The sequence below is a fragment of the Podarcis gaigeae genome, assembly GCF_964106915.1.
Source record: "Podarcis gaigeae genome assembly, chromosome: 17".
In the NCBI taxonomy this organism is placed as follows: Eukaryota; Metazoa; Chordata; class Lepidosauria; order Squamata; family Lacertidae; genus Podarcis; species Podarcis gaigeae.
In genome coordinates this window covers 10,284,888-10,303,729 of record NC_139694.1, presented here as the reverse complement: position 1 = coordinate 10,303,729, position 18,842 = coordinate 10,284,888, and the positions used below count along the sequence as shown (strand labels likewise).

Sequence of the window (18,842 nt, the reverse complement as noted above, 5' to 3'; positions counted from 1 at the left end):
AGTGGACAAATTAAAAGTGAAATGAAATGAACAAGAAGTATAGGTCTTTGGCTCAAACAGGCAATCCCAAACTCCTCTACCTGTTCACTTCCAACAGAAGAGAGATGTCTATTCATGCAAAGGAATGCAGCCACAAACTGTATTTTTTGCTCCATAAGCCGCACCGGACCATAAGGCGCACCTAGTTTTTAGAGGGGGAAATCAAGGGGGGAAAAACCGCTTCTCCCAGAGCTTCTGGGGCTGCCGGGGGAAGCCCGGGTTTCCCGCCCCTCAGCCCCAAAAAGCAAAGAAGCCAAGACAGTGAGCGGGATCCATCCCACTCACTGTCTCGGCTTCCTCTTTAGCCACGTGCAGCCTCTCCCAGCCAGAGGGGTTGCACGCGGCTATGGCAATACCCCCACAAAAGCCCACAGGAGCCGCACACCCTTTAAGGAGCGCGTGACTCCTGTGGGCTTTTCTACGAGGAGGGAGAAGGGACTGACTGGCCGCATCAGTCCCTTCTCCCTCCTGGGGAAAAGCCCGCAAGAGCCGAGGAGCTTGTGTGTGGCTCTTGGGGGCTTTTCCTGCCTGCCTCCCCCCTGCATTCGCTCCATAAGACGCACACACATTCCCCCTTACTTTTTAAGAGGGGAAAAGTGTGTCTTATGGAGCGAAAAATATGGTAATTTTCTGTCCCTTCCCCTAAAGATAACCCTCAATAAAGCACAAATGAAGAAGCCCTCTCTAGCAGCAGCTCTGGGTGTGTATGGGGGTGAAATTATGTGTGTATGTACATGCATGCATCTTCTATCAGTCCTACTACTCCCTAAAGCACAGGAGATCTTGTACATCCCCACTCTGTATCATCAAACTCAACCCCAAGTTGTGGAAAACTCTGAACTTCTCAAGCTGAGTGATATGCCTCCAGACCACTGCTTCACCAGGTCCAGTACAGATGCTCTCTCTCCCACTGTAAGGTGTCTTTCGCACCTTAAGGTCTTTTAAAGACCTTTTAAAAAGCTCTTTTTAACGGGAGATGCCAGGGACCTTCTGAAAGTTAAGCACGTGTGCTCTGCCAGTCAGCCACAGCCCCACTTAGGGCCAAATCCAGGAGGCTCATTTGATTTGCATCCCAAGCTCAAAAGAGGCCACAGATTTTAGCCACTTGGCATTTGATAAACTTTGCAACTCGCTTTTATGCGCACCAGACCAAAACGTGACATGCACACTTGGCTTACAGCTGCAAAATTAGGCAAGTCAAATGCATGACTTGGTAAAAGGCACATTATTATTATTATTATTGTTATTGTTGTTGTTGTTACGTGTTAATGTATTTTGTTGCATTAAAGATTTTACAATTTTCACAAATATAATTATATAAACACCCCCACTCTTGTTTGGTGCCTTATTCTGTTTTCACAGATCCTCATTTTTTTATTTTTATCATGGGCTAGGGGCTTCTGAGAGGGCCTGCCCCCCCCCAATTTCCCCTATCAACCAACAGCCATGTGTCGTCTAGGGACTGCCCTCCTCCACATTTATGCTTCAACGTCCCCCACTTAGATGGCACACCGCTGCTTTTCCAAACACCAGACGTTGAAGGATGCGAACTATTCGGTATAAGAACAGCCAACCTTTAGTTTCAGAGGGTCCATATCTTTAGACATTTCTTGCTTTCTCATCTCAGCAATGGTCTTTGGTCCTTTTCTGTCGGTTTTGGCTGCAAACCCTTGATTCGACAAAAGATCCTCAAAATCATTTTCTGAAACTTTGGGTTTTTGTCCTAGCAAATGAGATAAAAAGGATTAGGCTCCCAGTTCACTGGTAAGTGACACAGAAGTGAAGTCTTAAATCATATATATGCACAAGAAACCACATGCATCATGCTTAAATTTCATCCAAACCCTATCACCTGGGAAAGTGCGGGATCGCACTGTTACTCAGAAGCAAATGTAATCTTCTGCAAAGGGGCTTTACAGACCAATGCAGCGATAAAAAAATAGATTAAAAAAATTATCTTTTCTCCAAGGTGTATCATGGATTATGATGGTTTTGCTGCGCACTGATGGTATATTTTTGCTGCTGTTTAATTTGGGTTTGCTATGACTTCTGTTGTCATGCACTGTGCCACACTTCAGATTTTGTATGTCACTTGGAGACTCTTGTATGCCAAGCAACTAATATATGCAAAAAATAATCATCATCGGGTAGAGGAACATACCAAAGCCAGGTGCCCTGATGCCTCTCTCTTCTCGTCCTCCAATGACACTGAAATTCACAGTGTAGTTGGCTTTCGGCTGCACGCTCGGCTTAGCTTGTTCTGGCGCCTTTGGCTGTGCCTGGGGTTGCCATGATGTGCCAGCAGGTTGCGTTTTGCTTGCCTGCCATTGGTTCCCTGCTTTCTGAGAGGGAGTGGACTTTGGAGCAAAACTGCCGGTTGAGAATCCGCCACTGGAAGCCCCTGGAAAGCAAGGACCAGGGTTTTGCATTTTAATTTTAAAAGATATTCCATTTGGTTTAAACCTATGAAAACAAGCATGCCAGCATCTTCTGTGGCAAGGATGGGGAGCCTGTGGTCCTCGCAACGTGGGACTACAACTCCCATCATCCCTCAGCATTGACTGTGGGAACTGAAGCCCAACAATATTTGGAAGGCCGCAAGTTCCCCAACCTTGCCTTGCAGCTAGTCATGTAGTGGTTCCTGAATGGATCCCCGCTCCCCAGCATTACTTCCCAAAGATGGTCATATCTTCTTTACAAGCAACCAAATTCAGATGCCAAGATGCAAATCTTACGGCACGATGCTGCTTGGTTTCAGATTCACGGGTGGCGCTGAGGGTTAAACCACAGAGAATAGGACTTGCCGATCAGAAGGTTGGCGGTTCGAATCCCCGCCACGGGGTGAGCTCCCATTGCTCGGTCCCTGCTCCTGCCAACCTAGCAGTTCGAAAGCATGTCAAAGTGCAAGTAGATAAATAGGTACCACTCTGGCGGGAAGGTAAACGGCGTTTCCGTGCGCTGCTCTGGTTCGCCAGAAGCGGCTTAGTCAAGCTGGCCACATGACCTGGAAGCTGCACACTGGCTCCCTCGGCCAATAAAGCGAGATGCGCTCCGCAACCCCGGAGTCGGTCACGACTGGACCTAATGGTCCCTTTAAGGTAAAGGTAAAGGTACCCCTGCCCGTACGGGCCAGTCTTGACAGACTCTGGGGTTGTGCGCCCATCTCACTCAAGAGGCCAGGGCCAGCGCTGTCTGGAGACACTTCCGGGTCACGTGGCCAGCGTGACAAGCTGCATCTGGCGAGCCAGAGCCGCACACGGAAACGGCGTTTACCTTCCCGCCAGTAAGCGGTCCCTATTTATCTACTTGCACCCGGAGGTGCTTTCGAACTGCAAGGTTGGCAGGCGCTGGGACCGAGCAGCGGGAGCGCACCCCGCCGCAGGGATTCGAACCGCCGACCTTTCGATCGGCAAGTCCTAGGCGCTGAGGCTTTAACCCACAGCGCCACCTGTGTCCCAATGGTCCCTTTACCTTTACCTTTAAAAACGGCATGAACTAAAAACTTCAGAAGTTTCAAGGGCTTTGGTTGCCTTGTACAAAAAGCCTACAAGCACCAAACGTGACAGCTAACACTCAGATCTGAACACGTTCTCTGAATGGCTGGTTTGAGGAGCAATGAGAGGGAAAGCCCCACAGCACAGAGGGGTATCCTGCAGAGGTGCCCACGTAAACTGAACAAAAACCAAACACCAAACAAAGTAAGCAAGGACTCTTGTAGTGAAATGACTACATTTTTATTTTACAGACTCGCTCCAGCATTTTAACTACACTCTCCATTCTGAATGTACAGGATAAACACACTCTACTGGAACTCTTTTCTTCCTTTTACTGGTCACTTAAACACTTACCTGGAAGGCCGGTTCTCAGGTTAGCAAGGTCAGCAAAAGGGTCAAAGTTCTGTGATTTTGCTTGACTGAATGAAAGGCCTGAAGTGGCGTTTGTGGGTCCTCCTGTCGTAAAAGCCGGGCCTATGTAATAAGACACAATTATTACGCTAGGCAAAATATCACATGGGTGGCTGCAAATACTGCTATGCCACACTATTCAGCATTCTTCTTGATCAATGGATGAAATGTGCTTCTGTTCATTCCTTACGACTGAGACTTTCGCATGCTATGATCTGTATATGTCTATGTCTATGTCTATGTATATGTGTATGTGTATGTGTGTATATACATATAGATAGATAGATAGATAGATAGATAGATAGATAGATAGATAGATAGATATGGCTTTTTGTTTAACAATGCAGAGGGGCTTATGAATTTTGATCTTGCCTGCTCTAATCTTTATCAAGAAAGTTTACATTTTGGTGTTAATTGTTATCTGTGTGCTTTTTACATCGAATCACACACTCACCTGAAACAATCTCCTTTTATATTGTTCCAGTCCCAGGTGAATATGACTGCTAAAAAAGCATGCAAGGCTGTGCCTTGCGTATGCTGTCAACATTCAGTTAATGCTTTAGAAGAATAAGGCAGGGACAGCTGCATTGCTAACCACAGTTATTACGCTGTCAGTATGCTTTTTATTATGCTTATATTACATTTCTATCACTGATGTTCTGCAATGTGTTTTTAACGTTGTATACCACCTTGGGAACATTTGATAAAGGGGGGGGAATATAAATTGAATAAATAACAGTAGTAGCAGTAATAATCATCATCATCATCATCATCATCATCTGCCTTACATGCAGAAGGCCTCAGGTTCAATCTCCATTGTGAGGTGGGAGAGACAACCGCTGCTACTCTATGTAATGGGCTCAGTATAAGGCAGCTTCCTATGTTATTTGATAAAAATCCAAGACTATTACGTGACCAAGTGTTTCACATACACACAATGTTTCGGTAGCTCTGCGTATACCGCCAGCTGCCAAATAAAAGGAAGCGACTCCCTTGCACGATACCTTCCAAAGTGGACTTCTTCGGTGGTGCGGGCGCTGCAGTGCTAATTGCCGGGGCATCTGCCCAGGAATCCCAGCCACCTAGAAGGTCAGGCTGGCTTGCGGAGGAAGCCATTTTAGGTGGGTCTGGTGTCAAATTCCCTAGAGGGATGCAAACCAAAATTCAGGGATAAGGTAAAAGCAGGCGGGTAACACTGCGTAATCTTAACAAGGAATACAGATTCAAATGTAGCAATTATACGGGATTATTTTATTTTTAAAAAATTATCTCTTAGAAATCAATTAGAGTTTGTTAACACACACACACACACACACACACACACAGTTCCAGCAGAGCTCTTTTTATGACATTATAAACAACAACTTGGGGTCACCCAAATGGCTTGGCAACAGCTTCAGAGCAGACAAAATACAGCTCTTCTTCACATGTGTAAATTAACTTATGCAATTCAGTACAGTGGAACCCAAACACTGCGAACCTGGAAGTAAGTGTTCTGGTTTGCGAACTTTTTTTGGAAGCCCAACATGCTCCTTTTTGAGTGTTACGCTTCTGATTTGAGTGCCACACTTCGGTTTCAAATGTTACATTATGTATGTTTTTGCTATTTATTTTGCATTTTTGTTGCTCTTTTGTTTTGGTGACTGTGTGGAACCCAGTTCAGCTACCGACTGATTGTGTGACTGGAGTGCATTGTTTATTGCTTTCATTTTATGGATCAGTGGTCTCACAAGATAGTAAAATTCATGTTAAACTGCTGTTTTAGGGGTTGTTTTTAAAAGTCTGGAACGGATTAATCCATTTTGCATTACTTTCTATGGGAAAGCATGCCTTGGTTTTGGAATGGACTTCCAGAACGGATTAAGTTTGAGAACCAAGCTACCACTGTACTTCAAGGTGAAGAACCCCACCACTAGCTTAGATAACTAAAAACAAACTTCTCCATCAATTTGTCTGTGAACAGCTATTTGGCCATAGAACCCAAAGAGACCCTGTCTGCAGAGAAGCAATATGCCACTGAATAACCAATAAGCTCTAAAGCCTGGAAGAAATGTGGTTGTCCACCATTTGTCTAGACCAGGGTTTCCCAAACTTGGGTCTCTTGCTGTTTTTGGACTACAGTTCCCATCATCCCTGACCACTGGTCCTGCCAGCTGGGGATGGCGGGACTTGTAGTCCAAAAACAGCTGGAGATCCAAGTTTGGAAAACCCTGGTCTAGATGAAGGTTTGAACTGATCCAGCTCAAAAGGATCTTATATTGCGCTCTGAAATGCAAGATGAACTGTAAACCGGCCATCCTAGCACAAACATTTTGTCATATAACTCAAGGAGATTACAACCAGATATTTATTCTTCTCCAGAATCCGATAGTATGGAAACAGAACTATAAGCTATAGTAACTAGCACCCAGCTGAAAACAGACTAGCCGTTAATGTTCACATATGCTTACTTTTTTTTTAATTTAAAAAAGTCTCACCTGCAGAAGATTTGCTTTGCAATGTGAAATATTTATCCAAATTTCAGCTACCATCTGTGATACCTCATCAAAATAATTTGTTGCACTTTTCAAATAATTGAATTGCAGCTGCAGCTGAGTCTATAGCTGCACTCAAAATAGTATGAGTCAAATCGGTACGTTGATTGTGGCTCCGTTCTAAAATTATTTACTGGACATTCATCTGATACAGAAGCATGAAACCATAGCCTACAGGGCTATAGATCTATATCCCATAACTAACAAACTTCCCCTTCCCTGCTCATCTCTATCATTCCAAGAAATGAAAGCTATTAACACAGGTCATTGGTGTAGCTAAGTAGGTGTCCCTAAGGTCTTGTTGCTCTGTGTCCAGCTAAAAGTTCTCTCTGGACAACCAAGACACAGGCTAGAGTGTCACAGCTCTGATAAGCAAGGAGCTTATGGGGTGGCGCTGTGGGTTAAACCACAGAGCCTAGGACTTGCCAATCAGAAGGTTGGTGGTTCGAATCCCCGTGACAGGGTGAGCTCCCATTGCTCGGTCCCTGCTCCTGCCAGCCTAGCAGTTCGAAAGCATGTCAAAGTGCAAGTAGAGGAGAGGGAAGGAGGAACGGAGATATTTCAGGAGGAAAAGGCCAACCAAAAACCTACAAATGGGGAATACAAAGAAAATAAGATATGGACAATGAGAATCTGGCTGAAAAGCAAGGATGAAGAAGAGAGAGATCCCCTTATGGGGGGACTGAAAGAACTATGGACTACAAATTTGTGCAAGATGAAAGAAGGAGCCCTTGGGACATTCGGATTATTTGGACTTAAAAGAAGTAAGAAACAGGATCGGGACTCCGCTTTCGAATATGGAGGGCTGGTTGGAAGAAACACTGAGCTCCTTCGAGACTTGGTGGCCAACATAAAAGATTACCAACAAAACCGACAAAGAGGGACTGATAGAGATTTGAAGGCCTCGGACGTGAGAAATCCAGGCTAAGAACTGATATTATGGACACCTCTTTGGGGGATCGAAACCTGGAAAGAGGGGGGGTGAGAATTTTCTTATAAGGTTATGATTTTTATGTCTAGTTATTATGTTTAGTAACTAATATGATAATTGAGAAATTGTTGGAAGGGAATTTAGGTCGACCTTTGGAAAGGATGTAATGATTATAATGGATCTGTGTAAGTTAAAATTGGATAATTAAGAAGAACTAAGTTTTTAAAAAAATGATAATAATATTGTAAAGAAAGGAGATAAGAACTTGCTGAACTAACTATTGGAACTAGGATGCATGAAGGGGGGATGCGGGGAAGTCAGAGAATGGGGTTATGAAAGTAAGAATTTGAAATTGTACATGTTTGTCTGTGTCTTTGTGTGTTTGTTATGTCTATATAAAATGTGAAAACTCAATAAAAAATTTTATAAAAAAAAGATAAATAGGTACCGCTCTGGCGGGAAGGTAAACGGTGTTTCCGTGCACTGCTCTGGTTCGCCAGAAGCGGCTTTGTCATGCTGGCCACATGACCCGGAAGCTGTACGCTGGCTCCCTCGGCCAGTGAAGCAAGATGAGCGCCGCAACCCCAGACTCGGTCACGACTGGACCTAATGGTCAGGGGTCCCTTTACCTTTACCTTTTCCATGCCACTACAGGAGACTGTGCTTAACATAGGAAGCTGCCTTACACCTAGTCAGAGCTTTGGTCCATGAAGCTCAGTACTGTCTAAACTGACTGGTGGTGGCTCTAGTTTCAGGCAGGAACTGCAGACACCAGAAATTGAACCTGGAAACTTCAGCATGCAAGGCAGATGCGCCACCAATATGCTGCGGTCACTTCTCTGCTGGCAACTAAAGATTACATTGAGTCCTAAAGTGATCACAAGAGTAGCACTTAACCACTAAAAGTTAGAGTTGCCTGAAGCCAAGGAGGGAGGCATCTCAGGTAGAAGGCTTTCAAGCAGATTTAACCTGCTTTATAGCAGGGGAAGTTATAGAAACTCAGGTATATAAGCTAAGGGCCAAATGGCTCCTTAAAGCAAGGTTGCAGTCACCAAAATGGAATGTCTAGTTGCCATTCTGGATAAGACGGCTCTAAAGTCTTATTTTTCAAATGATGGGCAGATTGTGATTGATTCTCAGTTAAACTCTGGCTAGTTCAGATGATAACCTTGAGCTAGGTGAAGAGCTTTGAGAACTTCAAGAACAGTCACCTTATCTAGGGACAGTCCACATATATATCGGCCTATTCCAATCTCTTTTTCTTAATGGCAATTGCTCAGGCTGCACAGAAAAAGCATTTTGGCTCCTGAAATCCATTCCAACTGTGCAGATAAAATAGAACTGATAGAATTCCACAGGATGGGGCATTTGTGTGTGAAAACAGCCCAAGACATGCACCTCCAGATGGCGGAGATGTCAGGCACCATCCTGGCATCCATGAATCCTCACTTGGTCGCAAGGTACAAAATGTGCCTGGCACCTGGCTAATTTCGAACACTGGGCAAGGTGGGCAAACATCAGGCTTTGCAGAGCACAGTTCCACATGTTGCTTACTCCTGCTCATGATGAAACGTTTAGTAACTTGCACCCAAAACTTATTAAGCTTATGCCAAGTATTTATTTAGGGCACGGATATCACAACTACTGTTCACTGTTAAAATGGGCATGTGTACAGAGATTATTTAAGAAAAGACTCCACTTGATCTTAGCCAAAAGGCCGAGAAGCGATGATTAACTGATTTAGAATTTACAGAGTGTTAATTATTGAAGGAGAATTACATGAAGATGATGTACAGATGGTACATAACACCAGTGCAGTTAGGGGAAATGTACAAAACTAGTTCAAATATATGTTGGAAGTGTAAAGAAAAGGAGGGGACATTTTATCATATATGGTGGGATTGTAAGGTAATTAAAAAAAAAGGGAAATAATATATAACGAATTGAAGAAAATGTTCCATTTAACATTTGTTAAAAAACCTGAAGCATTTTTATTAGGGACTGTAGGGAAAGATCTGCCAAAAAAAGCTGAAAAACATCTTCACGTATGCGACAACAGCCGCAAGAGTTTTAATAGCACAAGGATGGAAGACTGAAGAAACCCCAACTAAATAATCATGGCAAGAAAAATGGATGGACTATGCAGAACTGGCAAAACTGACATACAAGCTACAGGACAAGGATAACTGTTCTTTAAAGATGAATGGGAACCCTTTACAAAGTATCTGAAGACACAACAAAGCGAACTGGACTCCTTGGCTGGTTTTGAATAAACATTCACAAACTTTTTATTGATAATTATCAGCTAAATAGTTTGAGGATCTATACAAGTGTGCAACATGCAGAAAACAGCATTTTTAGAGAAATCAAAGACTGGAACTGAGGGAAGTCGGGGGGTGGGGGTGGGTGGGTTCTGTGGGGGGAGGGAGGGGGAGGGAGGGAAAATGGGGGAAAATAAGGATGATATGTTTCTGGATAATATGTTTTGTTTTAATTTTGAATAAAAAAGTAATTAGAAAAGAAAAGAAAAGAAAAGAAAGGACACAGAGCATTACATTTATGATATAAGCCCCAATAACAGAAATCTCTGTCACTGCTGTACTAACAGATCTCCAGCAAAGCCTTAAGACAACTGTGCTCAGAAGATCTTTTAATTCTCTAATTAAAGACGACAACCAGGACGTCCTGAGGAGGAAGACACAGGTTCAGCATGACATAAGATTTAAAGCCTGTCTAAGTCTGATACACATACTATCGCTTCGCAATCCAGCCACCGCCATCTAGAAGAGGCATGGTGGTTCCATTTAAGATTTGTCTCCTTGCATTCACCACCTTAGTACCTCTTATGCAGGACCACAAATTTGGTGGCCAGTCTTTCTAGAGAAGGCAACACTGAGGAGTCTGGGACTGTTCCAACTTTGGAAAAGACAATAGTGAGGTAGATGGAATAAGGGTCTGTCTCAGCATAAGGCAACTGTAGATATATTAGTTAATAAGATATGAATGGGGAATGTGCATATGCAGAATTCTGTACATGACCATTCAGTAGGCATGTAGGTCAACACAACAGAGAATGTGCATGCACTTGACAGCATATGCAGAGAATCTTGTAGACTGGGCAATATGTATAAGTCTCCAAATGGTTTCATAGAAATGCTAATTCAGTTTAGGGATTTCATGCATTGCCCAGTCAATGAGAATTTCCATTATAATGCTTCACATTGCATTATAACACTTCATTATTACATTATAACACTTCACATTGCAACTCTTATTAATCACATCTTTTGTGATTAAAAAGGACAACAGTACTAGTAAATCATAATACAACAACGCCAAACAAAAACAGTCGCCCGAACAATTTCACAGAAAACCACAGTAAGTTATTTTCAGAAGCTGGTAATGGAAAACATGTAAGTCTTGAAACAAGATCATAAGAGCGACTTGACAACGTGAAAACCTTGGTTTCACAATCAGCCAAGGAGATAACTTGTGCTGGGATGGTACACTGAGGCATGAATAGATGACAGCTTCAGTGATTGCTTTTTAAGTTTGCTTAATTCATGCATTGCCTTGGTCCTGTCAGAATGGCCCATGAAACAGAAACCCGGCTTACGTCAAATGGAACAATTTGCCCATCTAGCTCAGGGACTGCCAATGCTGTGCCCTTGAGGCCTTCTCGCTGGTAAGACATCTGAAGGCAGCCCTGTATAAGGAAGCTTTTTAAAGTTTAATGTTTTACTATGTTTTTATATATGTTGGAAGCTGCCCAGAGTGGCAGTCAGATTGGGGGGGGGGGGGGTTTACAAAATAAATTGTTGTTGTTGTTGTTAAGTTCAAAACCAGAGAGAAGCAACCTATGTCCCACCAAGTCCCTGCTCCAAGCTTTCGAAGTTGAAAAGGGGCGCGCTCCCTCCCAAGTTTCTCACGCCTTGCGGGAATGTTGAGGCTGCAAATGTGCACTCTTTTGAAATGGTTGAGTCTTCTCCCGTCTGCAAAGGTGACATCTGGTTTTACGCAACAAGGCTGCACCCTGGACCAGGGCTGGATTTAGGTTTGATGAGGCCCTAAGCTACTGAAGGTAATGGGGCCCTTTATATGTCCAGCTGTCCTTTGTCAACAACAAATTGTCACTGTTGAATATATGCTATATGGTAAGTTATGGACCGAATAGGTATCTAAAGCCATTTGCACATAGCACAAATGGGAGCCTACACAACACAAAACACTGTTGTTGTATGTAGGTTTTTTTATCTTATATTTTGGAAATGTACATCCAGGGTTTTTCCCTTTAATTTTTTTTTTGGGGGGGGGCCAAGAGAGTGGGGCCCTAAGCTGTAGCTTGTTTAGCTTATATATACAGTGGTACCTTGGGTTACAGACTCTTCAGGTTACAGACTCCGCTAACCCAGAAATAGTACCTCAGGTTAAGAACTTTACCTCAGGATGAGAACAGAAATCACGTGGCGGCAGCGGGAGGCTCCATTAGCTAAAGTGGTACCTCAGGTTAAGAACAGTTTCAGGTTAAGAACGGACCTGCAGAACAAATTAAGTTCTTAACCCGAGGTACCACTGTAGGTAAATCCGGCACTGCCCTCAACCAAAGCTGCTCCAGCTTCCTCATTCGGTTGATCAAAGCTCCCCAGCCTCAAATCTCCACAAGGAGGTTGTGGGGAGGAGAGCTGGCATCTTCTCCTCCTGCTTCCAAAGTGACAGAAGGAGGAAGGAGATCTTCTCCTCCTCAAAGCTAGGTTTCCCACCCCTCCCCAATTTCTTCCTCTTCCTGTGTCGGCGCCTGTCAACCTAAGCATGATCCCGACGATGCTCACGACAACCACAGAGGTCACTGCCCAACGTGCCAGCAAATCTCATTCAGTGACCCACAGCTGATAATTTTAGAAAGCCTCTGTGCATCTTTATCTAAGGTACAAAAGCAGGTGCTATTTGTGTGCCATTAAGTCGGCAGAGAGATCTCTTCCTGATTCCACAAGCAGCTATTTTTAGGTTTAATCAGGAGAGAAGTCTGAACAACAAATGTGTGCGTACTTCTTCTAAGAGTTCAGAGTTGTCACAAGTAGGAGATCAGGGTTATTTTACACATCCTGTTAACACCCACACATGCAAGCCTTCAACTAGGGCTTTTTTTGTGTGTTGAGTGGCATTGATGTTGTGCTCCAACACAGAGACACTATCCCACATCATTTTCGCACACAACAGGATTCTAATAAATCAGTAAGGAAAAGGGGGAAATAGCTGCGACCTAATCTCTCATTTCCCTGTGCCTATGGTGGAAACACACATGCGTATAGTAAAAAGCAATTGCAAAGTCGGCCCAGTGGCTCCAACTTGCAGTTTTCTCCACTTTCCTTAAATGAGCTGGGAGGAAATGCATTTTCTTAGCACAGAAGAAAATGAGAGTCCTCCTATGTGCAGCAGGCATTTGATCAGATCTGTGTACAGCGCACTGAATTCATAGCATTCTTGCTGATTTGATTAAAACCAAGTGCCTATGCCATAATTGCCACAGGTGTCTGCATTCAATTCTTCAGGTTTGTTTTTTAATCGGAATGAAAAAAAAGACAGTCAGAGGAATTCAAAATGGGATACAAACAGGTACAAGTCTGCAGACAATTTGTTTTTTAATATTACAGCATAGTTATTTATGTTTGCCTTTATGATTTCAGAGATCTAAAACTCTGCATTTATGTATCTCCACCTCCTTTACCTTTTCCGGCCTAAAGGAACTGTTTTGCCAAACAATTAATAGTTACCACCACTAGTTCTCAAGATGAACTTAAATTCCATTGAAATAAACTAATTTAGGCTGTAATCCCAATTCCTGGGAGTAAATCCGTCTGAATTCAACAGGCCTTACTTCTGAGTAGATATGGTTGGGGTTGTGCTGTTAGTGGGGACCGAGCCATTATCTTCTAGCTTGCTTTATTTAAACTGAAAAAAGTGCTATCAGACTTCCAACACCATACAGAAGATAGTACTTAAATTATTAGGTCCTAGTTAAAGGGATATGCAATCTATAAGTGCCAGGCAGTACAAAATGTTGTTACAAGACACAAATGGTTAAGGATGCCAGCACATAGAGAGTGTTGAAAATCAACAAGCCGATTTGTTCTATCATTCTAGAAGCTGAAATGAACTTCTGCAGCTAGTGGTCAATTTCATGCCTTAATGCTAACTCAAAACATGGAATAAGTTTGCCCACAATTTCACAGCTAAGTGTGTGACAGTTTGTATGGCAACATACACTGTTAACTCCCAGAATATTGGCTGGGGAACAGTGGCAGGGGGAATACTTATGGGGGTTTAATAATTTTGAAATACGATGTGCTGGGAACCCAATTTCAACTATCTTCACGCAAAAGGAGCTTGTAAAAAAGTAAATTAGCAAAACTTTAGCTATGTTACAGGGGGAAAGATAAACATACACCTGCAACACAAAGCTTGTTAAAATAGCAACACCACCAAGTCGATCCGTTAGACATTAATCCACCTTGACTAATCTGAGTGGAGCATGTCACTCAACAGGCTATGTGGCTGTCGGGGGAAGAGGGGGAGTGAGGAAGGCACATGAAACATGCACTTACCTAAATTAAGGAAGTCTGTGCTAGAGGAAGGTGGTGGTGCGCTGTGTGTGGAAGGAAATGTACCAGGTGCGGTTGGTTCATTCGGACTAAGGAAGTCACCAAATAGATCGGGGCCAGTAAGAGTCGGATTGTCGGAACCCGAGGAGACTGTGAATGGGTCAAACGGGTCAGCTGGAGACAAAACACAGCATTATTGGTGTTACTTGAGATGCTTCCAAGGCATCCGATGAAAAAGAAGAAGTGATTCTCTGGTGAGGATGGGCAATATGAGAAGGCGGCACACAAAACTATTTAGGGTATCTTGCTTCCAAGCACACTAGCACAACTCTGCCCTCTGCCACCCACCCGTCACTGGGGTTTAGACGCTATTGCACAACACAAGGATTTCTGCCAATCACCAACAAGAAGAACGACAATCTGCTGCCTGTAAAGTCCCCCTTTTTCTCCCTATAAAGAAAAAACCAAGCAAACCCTACGACATCAAGTCAACCACGCAAGCCCAGTAACAATTCCACCCAAGCAAATCCAGTTGCAAACTGAAGTTAGTGGGAAGTTTTTCAAGCTGGCAGATTCCCCTAGCAGAAACAGTTACCCAAGTGGACTTGCTACCCCTAATAGGAACATTTAAAAAGCCATACTGTACCAGTCTGGACAATGGAAGGCATTGCTGATCTTTTTTCCCCTTTCCTTTTAATTTTTTTTTAAAAGAGCAGTGACTGCAAAGGCTGTGAAATAAACGGAAGGATGCCAAAAAGGCAGTCTCCAGCCGGAAGGTCTTTCACTGAGCACTGTCAAGCAGCAGCTAATTGGAGCTGCTCAGAGGACAGTATTTATAGTTAGCAGGGAGTGGCAAGCAATGGCCAGCAGGGAGCCTGGCTGACACTCTTACCTTGCCACAGGGCTGTATTCACAGGCCAAGATGCTTTTAGAGCCCGGCCGGTTCTGACACACCCACCCGTCGAAGCTAGAGCTCAACTGAGTCCATTTTGAATGCGACCACAAAAAAGGAATCTGCCCGTTTTAGGGAACACCTCCCCATCGCACCAGCTCTTTATTTCCGATGCAAGCAGGTAGTTAAAGCTACCGCCCCTGGCACCGCTAGTTTTGATCACGCTTCAACAGGAATTCAATAATGAGCAAGCGAATTCTCAGAGCCAGCTGAGGCTCCGCGTGCAATCTCCTATCTGGAAGCACTTGAAACAATCACAGCACTGTTGCTCTCTCCTGCGACGTCAAGATGTATATTAACAAGCAATGGAACAAGACGCTTCCCCAAAGCGGGGTTTTTTGGTCCTCCTCTGGGAGTGGTCATATGACAAAACACATGCTGCTCTTGCCTTCCACAACCTGCCTCCACGCCCTAGTGTTAAGGAAATATTTCAATGTTACAACTGTGTTTCCAGCAATTGGAAGATCCAATAATTAACGTTTATGATGATCACAGAATCACAGAGCTGGAAGGGACTATGAAAGTCATTGAGTTCAACCCCCCCCCCCCCCGCAATGCAGGAATCTTTTTGCCCAGCATGGTGCTCAAACCCACGACTCTGAGATTAAGAGTCTCATGCTCTACCAAATGTGCTTAAACTTTTTAAAAAAGTAAATGGCCTCTTGAACAGAATACACCACTTATTAAATTCCACATGAAGACAAACCATTCTAAACTAGGGGGTCCATTCCTCCCGCTTTCTCCCAGCGCACAACCTCTACGCCAGGCATGACCAAACTCAACCCTCCAGATGTTTTTTGAGACTACAAATCCCATCATCCCTAGCTAACAGGACCAGTGGTCAGGGATGATGGGAACTGTAGTCCCAAAACATCTGGAGGGCCAAGTTTGACCATGCCTGCTCTAGGCATTTAATCCAAGTGGATGCTTCTTGTTTCAAGGAATCATTCAGAATCCAGAAAGCAGATTGGCTTATTAGATAGCCAACAGCCAACTGCAAGTCACAGCTCACTGGTGAGTTTTGGGAGCCTCTGGAAGTGTGGCCAGTCCCAAACAAATTATTTAACTCCACCGGAGAGACTGCCTAGCAAAAAGTGTATGCTGATTTTACACTACGGCCAGCTAAGAGACATTCTGCTGCAAAATTCTGATTTGTAACTTTATAATCTTCATTGAAGAAATGAGAGGAAAAGACTACTAGTGGGGCTTATACATCTAATTGGTATGCTCTACTGTCTGACACAATCTGCTTCTAAACACTAATTGCTGGAAATTGCTTTTGCACTCAGGTCCTACTTTGTGGGCTCCCCAGAGTCACCTGGTTGGCCACTTTGAGAAGAGGATGCTGGATGAGACTTGACCACTGGCCTCAGGGGCTTCCTGAGGGGTTTTGGCACCTGAGCAAAACATTCTGCTGCTCCCCATTGAGGGGGCAAACTCCTTAAGGCCAGGGAGACCAGCACCCTTTGGGGTACTGCTTGAGATGATTGCCGCCTCATCGTGCCTCATGGGCAGGCAGGCTCTGACTGGCCTGATCCAGAAGGCTCTTTCTGTGTATCCTACGGGAGGAAGCACCTCCCCCAATGCACATTACTCTGCGAAGAAGGCAACAGCTGAATCAGACTGCACTGTGGTTTACTGGCACGTGAGATTGCCTCGATCCTGTAATTCGCCCTTCTCCTTTGGAGACAGATCATGGCATCTGCAAGATTATTATCATTATTAATTAAATGTGCATACTGCCCTTTATCCATAGATCTCAGAGCAGTTCAGAACATAAAAACACAGTATAAAAAACACAAAGGACACGATAAAAACAAGAACCAAAAAACCCCACAAACCAATAATCCTCTCCCCGCCACCAACACAAATATCTTTAAAAGTGATATAAGATTTTAGTCAGCCAAAGGCCTGGTTGAAGAGGAATGTTTTTGTCTGGCACCTAAAAATAGATAATGAAGGGGGAAAGCATTTCACAAGTGGGAAGCCACTGCAGAAAAGGCCCACTCTCATGCTGCCACTCTCTGGACCTCTCGCGGAGGAGGCACATGAAGAAGGGCCTCAGAGGATGATCTCAGGGTCCAGGCAGGTTCATATGGAGAGACGTAGTTTGCAGTTCTGAGCTGTTTAAGGCTTTATAGGTCAAAACCAGCACTTTGAATTGGGCCTGGAAACTAACTGGCAGCCATTGCAGCCGGGCCAATATCAGTGTAATATGCTCAAACTGTCTTGCCTCAAAGAGAAACCCAGACACAGGATTTTGCACCATCTGAAGTTTCCGAACCGTCTTCAGAGGCAACTCCACATGTAATGAAGGCATTGTAGTAATCTAACCTAGAGATTACCAGAGCATAGACGACACAAGCTAGGCTATCCCTGATGAGAAAGAGGCGCAGCTGGGTCACCAGCCAGAGTTGATGGAAGCATGAGCCATTCAAATGTTCCAGAGCTCAGCTCCAGGGCTTTGACAAGAGTGCCAGCCGGAAACCCACCAGAGCCATCTGGAAACCTATCTAAAAATTAAAGTAGAAGTGCTCTACAGTTCTCATCAGTCCGTGTCTGCGGACTTATTGTGTACACTTCTAGGATGGCAGTGAATCCAACTGCTGATCAGAATTCCAATGAAAGGAAAGCCCCAGTTACGTACCTGCGGAAGAAGAAGTGGCTCCCGTCGAGGGGGCACTACTCTGGTGGGGGTGCGTAGAGGGCTGTGGTTGGCCACCAAAGAAGAATTCTGCCCCTCCTCCTAGAAGGTCCGCGGTAGAGTCTTCCGAACTCTCCGGGGCACCGCCAACAAACAGTTCGCTCAGCAAGTCTGCGTTGCTGGAGGAGCTCTTCATCTCCGAAGGAGGCTGCAGCAGCTCTGGGGGAGCGTCTGAATCCAGCCCAAGCAAGTCAACGCTGTCTTCTGTGGGAGTCTCCTCCAGCTGACCAGTGGGAGTGTCAAAATCAGCTTCAAACAGCGGCTCACCGTCTTCTTTTTCCAGGGCGTGTTTCACCATTTCCTCAACTGGTCTGACCTCACTGGGAAAGGCAGCAAATTCCTCGTCGGAAGGTTCACTGTCATCCCTTTCCTCCACCAACCGAGGTCTCTCTTTGGGGAAGGGTCCCTCAGGTGCTGCTTCGGGACTTTTGCCTTCTGTTGGGTGAAGAGAAGGACATGACACCTTCTTGCAATAAGTTTACTGTAACGGTGCTATTCCACCAGTCTGCAATGGCTTTTACTGGATGAATGGAGTAAGGCGGGAATGGGAAACCTTTGCTCCATCAATGGACATGTTCCTTTGGGGGTAACCCATCAAAGGCAACATGCTGGTGGTGGGAGGAGCAAGAGTCAAAATCTGGTAAGGCCCTTTTCCCTTCCTTGCCATAAGTGTGCCATAAAGCCAAGGACCACGTAAAATTCAACCAAGTGCCAAAGGCATGGGCAGCCAAGGTCCCAATCCGCATTCCTCAAATGGGCCTGCTGCCAAGCCCTAGTGCTGTGGACCTCAGTCACTCCATAGCTCTCCTTTTGCTTCTGCATTGGCAACCATGATGGGGAGAGAAGGCCGGCTATAGCACAGGGCCTTTAATCTCTGGCATTTATGGCACAGGAGCACATTGTTTAAGGACACGGGCCTAATGGCAAGACAGCAGCTCTGGAAGCCCATATCCACCAAAACCCACAGGAACCCCAGAAAGCAAAATTGTTACTCTCTAGTGAAGGAAGCTAAGAGAAATCCTGACTTTTATTTGCTGGGGAATATTCCTTTGAAACTCCCCCCCCCCGACCTCCTACAAACACTCAAATTTCACGGTGGGATGGAGGAATTTTAAGCACTATCATTCCAGATCCTTTGCACAGAAATGATGGAAGACTGAGCTGCCCACAAATTGGGC

General features: G+C 44.5%; 1 protein-coding gene across 3 annotated transcripts in view; it reads right to left on the bottom strand.

The window, feature by feature from the left end:
- GAK (cyclin G associated kinase) overlaps positions 1-18,842 on the bottom strand; it is a 78,478-nt gene that overhangs the window by 5,268 nt on the left and 54,368 nt on the right. Inside the window, exons 21-26 of one of the 3 annotated variants that reach the window (XM_083718389.1) lie at positions 17,608-18,099; positions 14,012-14,182; positions 4,949-5,086; positions 3,888-4,007; positions 2,201-2,440; positions 1,614-1,762 (exon numbers count right to left, since the gene is read on the bottom strand). In XM_083718389.1, the coding sequence (XP_083574515.1) occupies positions 1,614-1,762; positions 2,201-2,440; positions 3,888-4,007; positions 4,949-5,086; positions 14,012-14,182; positions 17,608-18,099 (1,310 nt within the window). The remainder of the gene's footprint in view (positions 1-1,613; positions 1,763-2,200; positions 2,441-3,887; positions 4,008-4,948; positions 5,087-14,011; positions 14,183-17,607; positions 18,100-18,842) is intronic. The other 2 variants (XM_083718390.1, XM_083718391.1) reach the window with 2 other exon arrangements.